The 19,531-nt window shown below is 36.0% G+C and overlaps 1 protein-coding gene across 2 annotated transcripts in view; it reads left to right on the forward strand.

The window, feature by feature from the left end:
• Positions 1–19,531, forward strand: part of LOC108339272 (uncharacterized) — a 74,400-nt gene that overhangs the window by 36,825 nt on the left and 18,044 nt on the right. For both annotated transcript variants that reach the window (XM_052877782.1, XM_052877783.1), the window contains 2 exons: positions 8,005–8,072; positions 19,426–19,511. In XM_052877782.1, coding sequence (XP_052733742.1) covers positions 8,005–8,072; positions 19,426–19,511 — 154 coding nt within the window. The remainder of the gene's footprint in view (positions 1–8,004; positions 8,073–19,425; positions 19,512–19,531) is intronic.

Genomic DNA, 19,531 nt, shown 5'->3' on the forward strand with positions numbered 1-19,531 from the left:
TATTTAAAAGTAGGGATGTTACAAAAGTCGTCTCATTGAAACAACTTGCAAAATTTTGATCTATAACGAGGTTCTTCAATGTTTTTGGGATGATGTTTCTGGTGCATGCTCATTAAATGTATGTCATCTTTAGTTTTAGATAACAAAATTTCTTTTTCTATTTTATTTCCTTATGATCTACACAGGGAGAATTATGAAATTGATTCACCATAAAATGTTGAGACGAATAACTATAAGATAATTTAATTTTCAAAAGAACCTCTTATGCTTTTTAGGATTTGAGAGTGACTAATCCTGTTTAGGTAGGAGTTTGGTGTTGGATACATGAGTGTGCAATAGACTTTGAATTCATTAACTTAGTTTCTTTGAAAATATCTAATGAATACTTTCTCTTAGAAATAACAATTCCATTGCTAGATTGTGCTACCTTAATCCCTAAGAAGAGCCTTTATTGGAGATAGCCTTCTAGATAGGTGTAAGAACGTCTTGGGTCTTAACACTTTGAACTTTGCGGCAATTTAGAAAGGAAGAACAAAACAAGTTGCAAATTAAAAAGAACAAATGGATTTATGAAGAGATTGAAAGAACAAACCACCATAGTTAGATCACCAAGGATAAATGCGTTGAATACTTGCTACTCGAAAAAACTCCAAGATAAGAATCCGTGTAAAATGACATCATACTTTCAAGACGCTCAGAACTCTCACATATCAATTTGAATTTATTAACCAAGTGTACCTTTTACAAGAGAAGTAATTTATTTATAGCGGAAAAATTTGGCCAGTTATGCTACAAAATGGGTAGGAACCAAAGTGAACACACAAAGCTAAGAACCCATGTACTTCTTGGATGTCCCATGTGATGATGTTGACATGTGAAGGATGTTACAACCTTCACACCGGCTTCAAAGTGACAAGTTGGAGGAAGTTACAACCTTTATATGTCTGGGAAATGAGCTGTAGAGGAAGTTACATCCTTCATATGTCTTGAAAATGATCGTTGTAGGAAGCTACAACCTTTTACATGTGACGTTTCATGCTTTGACAATCCCACATCGACATGAATTCTAAGAGGTTTTAAGACATTCTTGAAGCTAGGATATTCTAGAATCTTCTAAAATTTACAAGTTGCTTTGCCTTTTAATATTTTCTTCTAGTCTTTTTAGACTTTCTCTTATAAATATTTATTCTTTATTTCTTCGTCTTGTTTTTCTTTACCTATGTTTCTTGTTGAAGCTTATTGAAATGCTTTACCCTCTTCAAAAAAGTCTTATCTTCCTCCTCATTTTTCTATGGTCACATCAATTGGTCTCTCTCTTAGGTGGACAAAAGTAATGCCTCTTTACATGGTTATTTACTTGACAAAGTCTATGTGGTGAAATCTCCTTACTCTTGTTAAAGGGAAGTCTTTTAGTCCTGTGTGTTAACTGTCAAAGTCTTAATAAGGTCTCAAAAAAATCAATTAAAGGATGATTCAAAAGATTTAGTATTGTTATTCAACAATTCGTATAGATAGGATGGAGTGGGGCTATCCACTCTATCTTAATTATTAATTGCATCCATTTAGTTGTTTATGTTGATGACATTCATCACAGGTAGAGATAATCTTGGTATTGCAAAATTGAAGTCACATCTTTTCAATCAGTTTAAAACAAAAGATCTTAGGAAACTAAAATATTTCTTGGTGATAAAGGCAACACAGTCTAAGAATGGGATCATCATATCCGAAACGAAGTATGTCATGGATATTTTGGAAGAGATAGGAATATTAAATATCCCATTTGATCCTATTGAATATAGTGAAAATTATGTATGAGATTAATCTCCCTTGTGTTGAATATACACATAAAGTCCTCTATTTGAAAGTCAAGCCGGTTTTGTGGGGTTGAGTTAGGCTTAAAGTCCACTTCTTAACATGGTATCAAAGCCAGGTTAGATTCTATCATAGCGATATTTGTTGTTTGTTAGGCATATTATTCCACCTGTTATTGGGCCGTTATCGAACCACTTGTTAGTGTCTATTCACACGCTCGAGATGTATATACCTCGGCGTGAAGGGGTGTGTTGGAAGTCCCACATTGACTAGAGATAAGGACAATTTATAATATATAAGTGGGTGCAAACCTCACCTTACAAGCTGGTTTTGTGGGGTTGAGTTAGGCTTAAAGTCCACTCCTTAACATAACCTGGTTAGAGCCTATCCTAGCGATATTGTTGCTTGTTGGGCATATTGTTCGATCCGCTATCGAACCACTCATTAATGTCTAGTCTCACGCTCGAGATGTATATAACTCGACGTGAAGGGGGTGTATTGGAAGTTCCACATCGACTAGAGATAAAGACAATTTATAATATATAACTGGGTGCAAACCACACCTTACAAGCCAGTTTTGTGCGATTGAGTTAGGCTTAAAGTCCACTTCTTAATATGATACCAAAGCCCGGTTAGAGTCTATCCTTGCATATTTGTTGTTCGTTGGACATATTGTTCCACCCGTTATCGTGCCATTATCAGACCATCCATTAATGTCTAGTCTCACGTTTGATATTTATATACCTTGGCGTGAGGGGGGTTTGTTGGAAGTCCTACATCGACTTGAGATAAGGTCAATTTTGAGTATATAAGTGGGTAATAGAAGAAATATAGGCTAAGCCCAATATACAAATTCAACTTGGGATGAATGCAATAGAAAGAAATTTAACTTGGGAGATTGTTGATAAGCTAAGAAACAAGAAGGCAGTAGGGTGTCGATGGATATTCACAGTGAAACATAAAAAAGATGGAACAATAGAAAGATATAAAGGTAGATTGGTGGCAAAAGGATATACCCAAACTTATGGGATTGACTATAAGGAGACATTTTAACCAATGGCAAAGATGAATACAGTTTGAGTTGTTCTTGCTTTCGTTGCTCATTTTGGATAGGACTTACACTAGTTGGATGTAAAGAATGTCTTCGTTCATGGAAATCTAGAAGAGGAAGTGTACATGGAGATTCCCCCAGGTTTTGAAGTGAAAAATGAAAGAAGCAAGGTATGCCTCCTAAAGAAAGCATTGTATGGTCTTAAGCATTCTCCTAGAGCATGGTTTGGAAGATTTACAAAAGAAGTTGTTTCCTATGGATATAGGCAAAGGCAAGGAGATCATACTTTATTCATAAAGCACTCTTCTACAGGTAAACTCATTCTACTGCTTGTCTGTGTGGATGATATGATTATTGCAGGAGATGATGTAACAGAAAAGTTGGCATTAAAAGATAAATTGGTACCTCAGTTTGAAATGAAAGACCTAGGAAAACTCAAATATTTTCTTGGAATAGAGGTTGCCTACTCCAAGAACGGAATTTTCATCTCCCAAAGGAAATATGTACCTGATCTCCTCAAAGAAACAAGAAAACTGGGATGTAGAACCTTAACAATTCCTATAGAATAGAATCATAGAATTGGAAGTGATGAAACTACTCTTGTAGAGAAGGCCCAATATCAGAGATTGGTAGGAAAATTGATCTAACCTTACAAGTTGGTTTTGTGCGGTTGAGTTAGGCTTAAAGTCCACTTCTTAACATGGTATCAGAGCCAAGTTAGATCCTATCCTAGCGATATTTGTTGTTCGTTCGGCATATTGTTCCACCCCTTATCGGGCCACCATCGGACATCCATTACCTTAGTGTGAGGGGGTGTTGAAAGTGAAGCCGGTTTTGTGGGGTTGAGTTAGGCTTAAAGTGAGGGGTGTGTTAGAAGTACCACATCGACTAGTGATAAGGCTAATTTGAAGTATATAAGTGGGTGCAAACCTCACCTTGTAAGCCGATTTTGTGGGGTTGAGTTAGGCTTAAAGTCCACTTAACAAAACTAATAACAAACTAACTAAAGATAAAAGACAAAGATAAGATAAACATAATATATCTAACACTCCCTCTCAAGCTTTTGCATACAAATCGTATCCACCAAGCTTGCTACTAATATAATCAATAAACTTAGTAAAAATATCTACTTCTACACTCGAGTGACACCAAATTGTTAATAATTAGAGAAGACGACATAGAAGACGAAATACCAATCCAGAAGATTCTCCTTGAGCAACAAATCTGGAAGGTCGCTCCACGTAAATCTCTTCTTATAAATCACTGTTAAGGAATGCATTGTTGACATCCAGTGGATAAAGAAGTCGTGTTGAAGAGCCACCACGCATGACGAAGAAGGAGCTCCGATGAAGGCGTGTTGATGGCACAGTGGTCGCTTGGCCGAGACGATCAAAACTGTGTGATCGTGGGTCAAAACTGAAACTCCGATACTGGCAGTGGTAGACGACGGTGTCGCTGGCACTAATAGATACCATGTTGAATATAATGAATACTATGTATGGGATTAATCTCCCTTGTGTTGAATATACACATATGATGCTCTATATATAGTAGAAGAAATATGGGATTAATCTCCCTTGTGTCAGAATCATTAAATTCCCCATCTTAATGGGAAACGTGTGTTTGCAAGAGGGGAACGAGCCTTAGGAAGTGGAAGACAGGTGGCTGCAGGAGAGTGGACGATCGGTTTTCTGAGGGAATATATAAGCTAAAATTTCGAAAGTTGGTTCCACTTTCTGCATGCAATCTTCTCCTCCAAACCTTCTGAACTCGTTTCTCCTCCTTCTCTCTAACTTTTCTCTAAAATTATCATCTTTTCCTCCATTAAATCTCACGTTTTCTTCCATCTGATCATCCATCAGAGTGTATGTAAGGTTGCTGGTGGCAAGGATCCTCCTTTCAACCGATCGTTTAGTGGTTTGAACTGGTAGGTCTTCCTGATTCTAATAAAGTCTAGTTTGGGGCACATGCAAACCAAGTTTCTGTTGCATGTGTTTATCTTCTTCTTCTTCTAAGGTTCTGATCACGTTTCTGGTCTTTTGGGTGGTTTGTTTTACTCAAACAGTGAATCTAGGAGGTTGAGTGTTGGTTGTGGTGCAAAGTTCATATTGTGAGCGATTGGTCTGTTAAGAGGTAAGGGAAGTTATTAAATTTAATTATGCATGTGATGATTTTGTGTATGTATGGAATGAATTGATTGATGATTTGTATATGAGTGTATGAAATGCATGTTTCTGGGTTTTGGGTGGTTCTGTATAAGTCTATAAGGATTCTGCAAAATTATGTAGAATAGTTGGGTGTTCGGTCTCAACCGTTCGGTTATGGTCAGGGAATATGTTATCAATAGAGTTAGCATTTTAGCCTTACCAGGGTATAATCGTTCGGTTTATAGGAAGTGATTAATATATCACGTGTTGTTGGTTATATACCTTTATAATCAGTCTTATTGGATTAGGTATTGTAGTTTGTGATAGCTCATCTTATTATTAGTAGACTTCGTACTTAGACTAGACTTAAATTACGTTCGTTTATGATCAGATACAAGTTTATGGGTATTTCAGCTAAAATGTCTTAACGTTCGGTTTCCTTAAAAGTACTAGGTTTGATGAATAGTTTGTAGGAGTAATTATAAGTGTTCGGTAGAAGCTCTAGGCGTTCGGTTTTGTAAAATAAGTAAAATATCGTTCGGTCTTACACCAAGGATCAGTAGTTATAAGTGTTCGATATAAGCTCTAAGCGTTCGGTTTTGTGAGATAGTGAAATAACGTTCGTTCTTGTTTTGAGTATAGTAGAATATCGTTCGTTATTACTTTGAGGATATTGAAATACCGTTTGTTCGAGTATTGAGGATAGTTAAATATGGTTCAGTCTTATATTAAGTATTTGGTTTAATTAGAGTGTTCTATTCTTAAGCTGTGTTCGGCTCATGTCAAAGTCATATCTATTAAATAAACGTTCGGTTATATTCGTCTATTGTTTAGATCCTTTTCGTTCGTTGGTAGCTAAGGGTGGTGTTATTTGAGCGTTCGATCTTCTTATGTGAAATGTTGTTTGATCTTTCAATGCTGATGTTATGGTTTGGTGCTGGTTGTTTATTACCGCAATGATCTATTATGTATGGGAAGTATTATTGGTATTCAAGTAAAATTTTATGTTTCAAGTAATGTGGAAGAGAATTCCGGGGAGGAATGTCTCAGTGTAAGGATAATGTTGTGGTAAAGTATGAATACGGATAGTGAAATTCACGGAGTTCATCCTGATATTCTGATGATTACCAGTTCTCAAGTAGAGATGGGTAAGTCATTGTGTGAGAATGGCGGGAGGTCCTAGCCCATAGGTTCTTGGGTGAGTTATAACGGACTAACCTCGGGTGGCAGCTGATGGTTTTCCAGTTACTCCACCACCCGAGTGTATTCATACAATCTGGATGGTCATGTCAAGTGTCAATTGTACGTGAATTATGATATTCAAGTTATGTGTGATATCTACGTTGGCTCTTGTATGCTATAACGTTCGGTCTGTAATGATTTGTAGTTTTATTTCATGTACGAATGCATGCTTAATTGAATTATAGTAGCTTACCCTTATTTTATGCTTTTATCCATGTTGTCGTTCGGTTTTCTATTGCAATGATCATCTTTGTTGGATGTGAGCAAAAGGGGAAGGGCTTACGTTGGAACAGGAGCTGGACGGTGAGACTCCTGCTGAATAGGAGATGACCGTTCAGTCATATAATATAGATAGTTTTGGTGAAACGACTGTTCACTATTTTGTTCTGTAAATATAACCGTTCGGTTATATAGTGAACGTTCGATAGTAGTATAGGAAGCTCTTGTAAAGTTCAAAAAAATTTATGGTTATTTTTGTAATAACTGTAAGTTTGACTTTAATTTTGTAGTAATTGTTCTATCATATTATTAAATGTTGACACCTGTATATAGTTGTGTGCTATATTTCTGGGATGTTACACTAAGCCCAAAATACAAATAAGAAATAATAATAAACTAACTAAAGATAAAATATAAAGATAAGATAAACATAATATATCTAACAGATCCCAATGTCAATCTCCTACCAAATTAAGGCTACCCATTTGTAAATTCTAAAAAGTATAAACAATTGATAGGGAATTGAACTACCTTAGTTCTACCTATTAAGATATCTTGTTCGCAGTAAGTGCAGTGAGCCAGATTGTTTGATACATCAAATGAGCTCAAGAAAATGGTCTTTTGGATGAAGACAAATGAGCACAATCGATTCATCGAGTATTCTTATGCTGATTATGGTAAAATTACGATTAATTAGATTGATTCTATATTTATGTAATTAGCCTATAATACGGTAAATAAAAATTTTTGTTTTGGAGATGTCACATCGACTAAAAATGTGACCAAATCATAGTATATAAATAGGTGCAAAACTCATCTTGGAAACTTGTTTTTGAGGTTAATTTAGGCAAAAATTCACTTTCAAAAATTGTATGAGAGCTTATCCTACTAAGGTTTGATGGGCCCATCATGCCAACTACTATAAAACCTCTATTGAATCACCTTATAAGTCAATTTTACAGGATTGAGTTAGGACCAAATAAGCTTTGTAACATGGTATCAAAGCTTATCATATGAGGTTTGTTTGGTCTACTGTGCCACCCATTATTGGAACACTTATGAATATCCCACCTCGAATAGAGATGTGACCAAATTATAGTTTGTTATGTGGATGAAAACAACACTTTGGAAGCTTGTTTTGTGAGATTAGTGAGGCTTAAAACCCTCACTTTCTAAGATTCTTATTCATATTTTCTCTCTTATAAATTGAAGGATTCAAAAAGCAAGGGGAACAATTACATAATAGAAAGTTTTACACAATACACATGTTCTGTAACTGAGTTTGGCATGATAAATTTAAATCTTTAGTTATCAACTAACAGTTCATAAGAAAATACCGAGAGAAAGAGAGTTCGTTTTATTTTTGATGATTTTAAAATAGGTTTACTTATTTTTCAATTGTTGTTTTGAAATGACAAACGCCATTTAAAAATATGAACTTCTTGTCTTGTTCATAGTCCCTTTGCCATGCCATACCGTGATATCTAGCTTCTCTAAGGAAAGAACCATTTTTTTAATTCATTAACTTTGCAGGTCAGTCTCTCTCAAGGAGATAATCATAGTAACTTGACCAGAATTATAGTTGGAGGAGTATTCTTAAGGTTTGTCTTTGTACTCTACCTGTATAACTACTCAATGGTTGCTCATGTTTGTTACTTCTAATTCAAATGTTTGTCTTGTTTATATCTTCCCCATTCAACAATGTTCAAGATCCCACATTGACTAGACATTTGACTATGTTATATTATATAAGTGAGTGCAAATCTCATCCAATTTTGAGGTTGAGTTAGGGTCAATTTCTAAGATTGTATTAGATTAGTGGTTGCTCATGTTTGTTACTTCTAATTCAAATGTTTGTCATGTTTAAGTCTTCCCCATTCAACAATGTTGGGGATCCCACATCAACTAGACATTTGTCTATATTATATTGTATAAATAGGTGCAAACTTCATCCAATTTTGAGGTTGAGTTAGGGCCATTATCTAAGATGGTATCAAAGTCTATCCTAGTGAGCTTTGTTGGATCTATTGTGCTACCCCATTATTAGGCCATTATCAGATCATGGTTAGACTACTTATAAGTATCTATTATCACATTTGAGATATCAACTCTCGACTTGGGATGTGTTGGAGATTACATATCGACTAGAGATATGACCAAATTATAATATACAAGCGGGTGAAAACCACACCTAGCAAGCTAGTTTATGGTAGTTGTTTTTAGTTGCAAAGTTCCACATTTCCTTCATCAATCCTCGACGTACAACTTATATATATGTATGTGTGTGTTTTGGTAAATTACATTCTAATATCAATTGATTTTAAGTTGAAATCTTACATGGGTTTATCCCCATCGAACAATCACAAGGTACTATTGCATCATCAATAGAGTTGCCACACATTCTTATGTGCCACCACCAATATCAATGTATGCAGTCCATGTGCCTTGCCTAGAAAAACCAACTATGTACTGTGCCACAGACAAGGTTGTGGGACCTCCTAAGCCCATTTCGAAGGGTAGTAATGTTTGATTTGGCTTTTGTTTAAGTATATTTGATTTTGGTTTTGGTTGTTTTGGCATACGTGTTCTCAGGGTTTTTTTATCTCTTTTTTCAATATCTAGTATCAAAGTCTATTAAAGGTAACCTAATTGTTTGAGAGCAATGATTGAATCCATGACTACATGATTTGGATCACATACTCGATCTATAAATAGTACTTTTAAAATCCCTAGATTTTTATGTAGTTAATATTTTCCTATGTAGTTTTAATTACATATTAAGATATTTAATTACAATTCATAATCAGGAGGATTAATAGGCTGATAGTATATTTTATATTTATTGTACAAGATCATTGATCCTCAATTGTAGGGATATATTATATTTGTCATAAATTAGGATTTATAGTTATTGTGTCTATGTATTCTATTTAAAAGCAATTGCTTCCCCATGAATAATATTAGAAACTATTTTTTAACATGGTATCTATTGAAAGTCCCCCACCAGCTTTAGATAAAACCAATTTAAAGTATATATGTTAGCGGAAACCTCATCTTATAAGTTGGTTTTGTAAGGTTGAGTTAAGCTTAAAATCTACTTTTTAACATGGTATATGAGCCATGAGTTAAAGCCTATTCCAGCAAAATTTAATGTTTGTTAGGTCTATTATGAGGTTGAGTTATCGACCACTATCTGACCACCCATTAATGTCTAGTCTCACACTCGAGATGTATATACCTCTGGTTGAGGGGGTTGTGTTGGAAGTCCTACATCGATTAGAATTAAAGCCAATTTAGAGTATATATGTGGAGACAAACCTTACCTTACAAGTCAGTTTTTTCAAGTTGAGCTAAGCTGAAAATTCATTTTTAATAGTATCAAACTATTGGACCTATCATGTCATCTACAATTTAAAACCTATTCTAAGGATGTTTGTTGTTTGTTGGGCCAATCGTGTCATCTACTATTGGACCAAACATAGATATATAGTTCCACTTTTGAGATCTACATGCCTGAGCATATGGGTGGATTATTGGAGACCCTAGAACAAGTAGACATAAGACCAATATATAATGTATAAGTGACTACAAACTACACTTCACAAGTGACACTATTTCAATAAACAATGAAGCCTTATTTCTACCATTGAGGCCATAGTTATTCCTACTTTGATCTAAGAAGCCATGAAAAGTGAACATTGAACTCAAGTCATGAGAGAGTAGGTAAATACATGAGAAAAAAATTCAACATGGAAGATTATTGGCAAACCAAGTGAAAATCGATTTGTAAGGTGCAAATGAATATTTGTAGTGAAATATAAAGCAAATGAGACAATAGACAAAGATAAAGCTAGATTGGTTGTAAAAACATATACTTTAAGTCATTGAATTGATGATGAGGAGATTTTCTCTCTTGTTTGGCAAAGATAAATACAATTCAAGTTGTTCTTACTCTAGCAGCTCAATTTTGTTAGTACTTACACTAGTTGGATGTGAAAAAGTTATTTCTTCATGGAGCTTTAGAAGAAGAAGGGTACAAGAAGATTCCTTTAGGATTTAAAACCGAAAGCGGAAGGAATAAAACATGCCTCCAAAAGAAGGCCTTATATAAGCAATCTCCAAGAGCATGATTTGAGAGATTTACAGTGTAATGGTTTCCTTAGAATACAAGCAAAGAAAATTTAAGTGGATCATATGATTATTATAGGAGAATGATGAAATAGAGAAATTAATTATAAGGGAAAAAATGGCAACCCAATTTGAAAATGAAGATCTGAAAAAACTTAATTGTTATGAGGAGACATTCTCTCTCATGGCAAAAATGAATGCAATTGAAGTTTTCTTACTCTAGTAGTTAATTTTTATTGATACTCACAATAGGTGGATGTGAAAATGGTCTTTCTTCATGGAGCTTTAGTAGAAGGATACATACAGGAAGATTGCTTCAGGATTTGAAGCCCATAGTGCAGGGAATAAAATATGCCTCCAAAAGAAGGCCTTATATGGTCTCAAGTAATCTCCAAGAGCATAATTTGAGAGATTTAGGTAGTAATGGTTTCTTAGGATACAAGCAAAGCTAAGAACATCATACTTGAGAAATTGACTAAAACGAAAAAATTGACGACCCAACTTGAAATTGAAGATTTGGAAAACTCAATGAAAATATATATTTGATCTCTTAAAAGAAATAGGTAAGCTAAGATGTAGAACTTCGGGGGCTAATGAACAAAATCATTAAATTGAAAGTAAAAAGATTGGTAGAAAAACTTATTTATCTATCCCACAAGAGACTAGACATTACTTACATAGCTCGTGTGGTTTATACATGAACCAAGAAAGAGACACATGGAAGTAGGTGATAGAATTCTTCAATACTTGTTGTCAACAACAAAGGGAGAAAGATTTAGAAAGGGAAGCACTTTGACCTTAAAAGTATATATTGATATAGGCTATGTAGGTTTTATTACTATCAGAAAATCTACCTCTGAGTACATTCTATTTCTTGGAGAAAGTTTGGTAATGTGATAGATACCAGAAATAAGGAAGCACACAATAGCTGAATAGTCACTTTATTATTAAAGAAAAACAAAAGTGCATATCCTAGGAAGAGAATACAGATCTGTAAAGCAATTAAAAACATATTTCTAGACAGTTATAGAGTGTCTAGTCTCTCCCAATTCCCAACCAACTCCAGCCCTCCCTTCTTCCACTATTTTTCCACGCCTTATACCCATACAATAGAATTACTCCTTTCCTAATGTGCCAGCTCATATTGTTACATGGAATGATTCTTCTCATTCTCTATCTTGCCATTTTGATCCCCTACTTTGCCATTCCTTCTTTGTCTAACATACACCTTAGATATTTTGGGTTTAGGCCTAACTATTTTCGGGTTCCTATCAACACTCCCCTCCACAAGATGCACCTTGTCCTCAAGGTGGAAATCAGGAAAATGCTCCTTGATTGTAGATAAAGTTTCCCACGAATTTTCAAAATCTGGTAAATCTTTCCACCTAATAAGAATTTCAAGATCCCCTTGTTGATTCCTTCTAACAGCAAGTGCTTCTGCTGATTGAACTTTTAATTGCCAATCATCTGCTAAAAATAAAGGTAATGGTTGGCTGGTAGTGGTTGCAGCGATGGATTTCTTAAGTGTAGAAACATGGAAAAATGGATGCACTTTGCTTCCTGAAGGTAGTTGCAGTTTATAGGCAGCAAGACTAAACTTCCTCACAATTTCGTAAGGCCCATAATATCTCAGGCTTAACTTTTGATTGACCTTTTTAGCCAAGCTCTTTAATTTATAAGGTTGTATCTTCAAATACACTACATCTCCAACTTGAAATTCCACCTCCTGTCGGTGCTTGTTGGCTTGCTTGCACATTCTGTTTTGGGCCTGTACTAGATGCTGTTTTAACTCATCCAACGTATGATTCCTATCTGCCAGCAACCTATTGACCTCCTCCACCGAAGACTGTATCATATCTCCTCTAATTAATACTGGAGGTTCTCTCCCATATAAAGCCTTAAAGGGAGTCATTTTAGTAGAGGAGTTGTAGTTAGTGTTGTACCAAAACTCTGCCCAGCTAAGCCGTTTACGCCACTGTTTAGGCTTAGTCCCAGTGAGACACCGAAGGTAGGTCTCCAAGCAGTGATTCACTACTTCAGTTTGCCCGTCCGTTTGAGGGTGATAGGTAGAACTGAATTTGTCCGTTTGAGGGTGATAGGTAGAACTGAATTTCAGCTTGGTGCCAGCCATTTTAAATAGTTCTGTCCAAAAATGACTGATAAAAACTCTATCCCGATCAAACACAATCGAAGAGGGAAACCCATGCAGCCTGACAATATCTTTGATGAAAATTTCAGCAATGTCCTTAGCAGTGTAGGGATGAGCAATAGCTATAAAATGCGCATACTTGGTTAACCTGTCCACGACCACTAAAATGGTGTCAACCCCTTGGGTTTTAGGCAATCCTCCTATAAAATCCATCGAAATGTCGAACCAAGTGTGAGTAGGTATTGGCAAAGGTTGTAACAGCCCACCTGGGTTCAAGGCTTTATACTTATTTTGTTGGCAAACTACACAGCTCAATACATACTGTTGTATTTCTTTCTCATCCCTTCCCAAAATAATAATCCAGAAATTCTCTTATATGTTCTGAAAAATCCATAATCCTACCCAATGCTGAATCATGAAATTTCTTAAGTATTAGAGGAATTTTGGAGGAATTCTTTAGTATTACCATCCGTCCTTTATAATACAATCTTCCTTTTATTAATTGAAACCCCGGATCTGAATCATGTTGTTTCAATAAATCCTGGATGATCCCCCTTAATCTAGCATTAGCTTGAATTTCATCTTCCAACCCGTCCCATTCATTGAATTGTAGAGTGGAAAGTGCTAAATATTGTAGCTTCCTATAGAGGGCATCTGCTGCCCTATTTTCACAACCAGGTTTGTACCTTATCTCAAAGTCAAAACCCATTAATTTTGAAATCCATTTCTGCTGCCCTCCCCCATAATCCTTTGGTCACCCGAAAATCTCAAACTTTTCTGATCCCTAAGCACCACAAAATGGCTACCCATCAAGTAATGCCAACACTATAGCCATTAATTCTCTCTCATAGATAGACTTACGTTGAGCTTTATCTGACAATGATTGACTCATGTAAGCTATGGGTCTGCGTTCCTGCATTAGCACAGCTCCTACTCCCTTGCCAAAAGCATTTGTCTCTATTACAAAAGATTTATTAAAATTCGAAATAACTAAGACAGGTAAAGTGGTCATTGCAGCCTTGAGCTGTTCGAAAGCCTGTTGAGCATCATTTCCTCACTTGAAATTTCCTTCTTGAGCAACTGTGTGAGTGGCCAAGCAATCTTGCCATAATTTTTAACAAATCGCCTATAATATCCCGTGGGCCCCAAGAATCCTCTCAACCCTTTTAAATCCTTCGGAACCGACCAATTTATCATTTCATTAACCTTGTCTTGGTCTGCCGAAACTCCTTTTCCCGAAATCAAGTGTCCCAAATATCTCAACTGTTGCTGCTCAAAATTACATTTCTTGGAATTTGCAAATAAATTATTTTCCCGCAACAATTGAAGCACCAATTTGAGGTGTTTTTGATGGCTTCCCTCATCCGGACTATAGATTAGAATGTCATCAAAGAATACCAACACAAACTTCCTTAGATATGGTTTTAAGACCTTGTTCATAAGAGCTTGAAAGGGACCAAGAATTCATCGTGCCCCTCATGTGTCCTAAAAGCTGTGTTTGGAATGTCTTCGTCCCTCATTCGAATTTGGTGGTAACCAGATTTTAAGTCCAGTTTGGAAAATAGTATAGCCGATCCTACTTCGTTCAATAATTCATCAATTACGGGGATGGGAAATTTGTCAGTATTTAGTGGAAGCAGACTGGGTTATCAGAAAGGTTGGGGCACGGGAAGGCGACACTATAAATAGTCTTCTTTTGGAGGAAGCACGTTGAACTACCTACTTTTGAGGGTACGGATCCCATGAGCTGGATCACAAAGGTGGAGAAAATCTTCGACCTCTAGAGCATGACGGAGAAGGAGAAGATGAAGCTCCTTTATAGATGCATGGAGGGAGGTTTGGCGCGTTATTGGTTCCGCTTCTGGCGGGAGAAAACTAGGCATCCAACTTGGAAGATGTTCACCAACGCTCTGACACGTAGGTTTGGCAAACTAAATCGGGGCACCGTTTGCGAGAAGATGGCAAAGGTGCGACAGGAAGGATCTCTCAACGCTAGCGGAGGGCAGGAAGACGAAGAAGATGAGGAAATTAACAATCTCTTGGATTTGGAGGATGTGGGTAAGGGAATGGGAGAAACAACACTGAAGCTGAGCACATATCAACCGCCTTTGCTGATTCATTGTTGTCTCTTTCACATAGATCGCACAATTCAGGGCACTTTTTTGGTTAACAGAAAGCTTCTTCCTAGAACAATACAAGTTAGGCATTCAATGATTAAAGTTGAGAAAGACCTTAATCTGAATATGCAAAGCATAAATTTTTTGGAGGTAGTGAACACAAGCATCAAGCCAAATAGAACTTATTTATCTAAAAATATGATTAAACTTTTGAGCTATGGATGAGTGCCAAATGAATTCTTCAAGGCTCTACTAGAGAGTAATTTGGAAGATGCAAATCAAGTTTTCTCCAATGAGCGTGTTGCACTCAGAGCATCCATTAATAATGGCACCATGGATGAATACATTGTGGCAAAAATGATTTTATGTGGAATTCCTCTGGATGAGCCATTTTTGCAGTATCATCTGTCTATACATGCAAGGGAGGAAGGCAAGAAGCTTAGAGGAGGGAAGCTATATATGCCTGATTGTTTCTATTTAATGGGGACTATGGATCCCACTGGATGCCTAGAGAAGGATCAAGATTGTATAATACATGAGAATGACCAAATTACCGGGGATGTGTTGGTCTACAGAATTCCAGGTTTACATGTTGGCGACATTCACATAATGCGTACCACATATGGGGATAAGTTAGAATCTTTTGTTGGACATAGCCAGTATGGAATTTTTTTCTCGTGTGTTGGGACTCGCTCAGTGGCAGATGAAATTGCTGGAGGTGATTTTGATGGAGATTTATACTGGGTTCCCAAACATCCTCAGATTTTACAGTATTTCAGAAAGAGTGACTCTTGGATGGAAAATTCTGGCCCTTGCCAATCTGTCCAATTGGACTCCAGTGTTAAAAAGCCTAGTACATTTTCAACCATGGACCTTCAGGATGAACTTTTTAGACTATTCCTCAAAATTCGTTTCCAACCAAGTAATGCAATGGGTTTGGCAGTTGACAGCTGGATGGCGCTCATGGATCATCTTTTGACATTAAAAAATTACTGTGAAGAGAATGAGAAGGGGAAGGAAAATCTGAAAGAAAATATACTTAAGTTGATCAATATATACTACGAGGCATTAGATGCTCCTAAGAAGGGAGGGAAACAGGTACAAGTTCTAGATGATTTAAAAGCAGAGATGTTTCCGTACTACATGGAAAGAGATAAATCATTCACTTCAACCTCTATTTTGGGTTTAATTTATTATTGGGTTGGTACATGGCAAACAAAAGACATTAAAGATTATTTTTTCTGGGCTTATGATTTTGGAAAAGAGGTGAGCAGAATGCTGGAAGTTAATAGAATCCAAGAAGAATAGAAGACAATGGAGGAGGATTTGCCACCACCAAAACCTCCAAACCTGAATTTGAAGGGCGCCACCTAGGAAGAGGAGCATTATGTCAAATAACAGGTCCCTGACTTCAACCTTGAGGACAAGGTTGATTTTTAGGGGTAGAGTAATGTTAGGAACAAAAGAGGAAGGAATTAACCTAATATCGAACGGAAAGGCAGGGGGGGTGGGTGGGGGAAGTGAGGCCGAACAGAGACAGGGGGAAGCGAGACCGAATGGTAAGGCAAGGGGGAAGTGAGGTCGAACAAAGACAAGGGAAGCAAGGCCGAACGGTGTGAAAGGAGAAGTCGAATGGTCAGGCAAGGGGGAAGTATACACCGAACGGTATTTAGTGGAAGCAGATTGGGTTATCAGAAAGGTTAGGGCACGGGAAGGCGACACTATAAATAGTCTTCTTTTATTTCTGTTCAGGGGGGATTATCTTTTGGGTAAAGACTGAGCATATTTGCCAGTGGAGGAAGATAGGCTTCCTTGGGGAGATTACACTTGTAGTTTTCTATACCTTACAGAATCAATAATACATACATACATACTTTCATTTCTATTGTTCGAGTGTTTGAGTGAGAAGAGAGTATAGAATTTAGGTTACTCGCATAAAGTATCCTAACACACAGTGATATTCAATGAACAACACAAATATGCTTATACAGATTTATCACAGTAAGCAAAAGCATATAACATGTAATCACAGAACATGTAACACAAAATACTCATGTGTTATTAATTATGTGTTGTCATCATCAAAAACACATATATTATTGAGATTGTGGGTTCAACTAAACTAGTGCTCCCCCTATCAACAATCTCAACACTTCTTTTTCCATAATCTAAACCAATGGCCAACCCCTCCTATCGTACTAATAAATGCTAGGCGGAGTTTTTCTTTTGATGAAATGTTTTGGATTTTGAAAAACTTTTCTACTCTTTATATCTACCCCATCGTATCTGTCCCTTCAAAAGTGGGTAATTCCACCTTTTTCATCCAACACTTTTGAATTTCCTCCTCTTCCCCCTCTAATTCTTAAACTGGTTCTTCTCTTTGTCCTTTTCTTCCTCCGTGAACATAATTCTGACTACCTTTAGATCCCCTCTCATGATTTTTAGAGTTCCGCATCATTTCTTTCATTTCTTGGATACTTTCCCTCATTTCTTGCATTGTCTTTCCTTGTTCGTTGGCCTATCTTTCAAGTGTATTCACTCTACCTTCCATGCTACTTCCTTTTCTTGATTTGGCAAGTCATACCAAATGTTAGGTTTCTTGATTAAAAGGAACCTAAAACATACAGTTGCACACCCAAAAACACCAGTGTTACGTACACCCAACACTGAAAAGGTATTTATTCTTTCACCATAACCCGAGTACAAGAAAACAACCAAGGGAAAATGTTTTCCTTCACACAAGATGCAACTAATCTTTTCTAGCCTTTCAAACTAACAAAAAACATCCTCACCAAAAGACCTAATTGACATCAGAATTTTAGATTTTCGACGTCTAATTTATATTTTAACAGCCGAAGGGTCATTTCTATTTAGGTTGTAATGATTCATGCAACTATATAACATCGAGAAAGTGAATTTCCAATGTCAATTGGATTCAGAATTTGAGATTTTGGACATCATATGCCCATTTGACGTTAGAAAAATGATATTTTCAATGTATACTTTGAACATTGATTTACAACAATGTGACTGGTCAAATTTAATGTTGGCTTTTTTTCTATTCTTATGTTGAACGCGAGACGTGGAAGACTTATTTTGCACTAGTGCAACTATACCTATATACAGTCGTCCCACTAAGGAGACTATAGCAGCCCAAACCACTTGTAACAACCTATCTTTTACAACCTTCCTCCTAACATAAACATTCATATATCTTATCAAACTTACTATAGGAAATTGGTAAAACAGCCTACAAACTAGCAAGTACACATGTTGATCCAAATACAAAGTTGAGAAGTATGGAGGATGATGTTGGTGTGGATAGTGAATTGTTCCAAAGACTTGTGGGGAAACTTATTTTCTATCACAGTACACCTGATATTGCTTTTGTTGAGTCTATTCAACCAATTTATGCATCAACCAAAGGAAGTACTTTTATAAGTTGCTTTTAAAACTGTCTAGTATTTAAAAGGGACACGAGAAAGTGGAATTTTGTTCAACAGTAAGAACAATGCTAGTCTTGAGGCATATACTGTTCTTGATTATGCAAGTTTAGTTATGAATAATAGGTCGCTAGTCTTGAGGCATATATTGTTCTTGATTATCCAAGTTCATTTATGAATAATAGGTCAATTACTGGATATTGCACCTTCCTCGGTGGAAACCTAGTAACTTAGTAGAGTCAAAAACAAAATGTTATTGCTAGATCTAATGTCAAAGTGAAATTTTGAGCAATGGCTGAAAGATTATGTAAACTATTATGGCTAAAGATTATACTAGAAGACTTAAAGATAAATTGGGGTGAGCCTATGAGGTTATATTGTAACAATAAGTTTGTAATCAGCATTGCTCACAACCCTTTACAACATGATAGAACTAAACAAATGGAAGTGGACAAACATTTTATCAAAGGAAAGCTTGATATTGGCTTGATTTGCACCTTATATGTGTGTACTCAAGGACAACTTGTAGACATACTCAAGAATGGGCTGAACAACATTAACTTTGAGAGAATGATATCCAAGCCAAGAATAGAGAACACTTATTTAACAACTTAAAGAGGAGTGTGGAAATATTTCAAGAGGTTTTAGATTTTATTTTGAGATATTTTAGAAAATTTCAAATTTTACTCCAGCTAGTTTTAATTTTGTATATTGGTTGTATCATGGTCTTATTACTGGCTTATGAATCCCAAAATCTCAAGGATTTGTTTACTTCCTAAATTATCCAATCAAAAAAAAAAAAATATATATATATATATATATATATATATATATATATATATATAATTAATGAGACTGAATAAGAAAGAAACTATTTTCTTCTAAGGATAAAAATATCTTCAATATCTCCATAGTGATTAGGGAAAAAAATCCTTAGATTCACTCCATAGTTTTCGACATATTTTTATTTCCTTCTTTTAAAGAATTTGATCACTACTGGTGAGAGTGCGACAAGGTAATTTATGAGATTGTTATCAATAAAATAATTCCTTATTTCCTTACATAGTTAATATGTTATTATGTAACCAAATTGTACCATTTTCATGCTGAAATGCAGGGACACCATTTCATTTCCTCCATGTACCTTAGTGCAACCATCGACGCAATTGGTCATAGGGGATGCTTTCCAAGTACCAACATTTGGTATGAATTTAGTTCTTATC

Source organism: Vigna angularis, chromosome 5 (assembly GCF_016808095.1).
Source record: "Vigna angularis cultivar LongXiaoDou No.4 chromosome 5, ASM1680809v1, whole genome shotgun sequence".
Taxonomy (NCBI): Eukaryota; Viridiplantae; Streptophyta; class Magnoliopsida; order Fabales; family Fabaceae; genus Vigna; species Vigna angularis.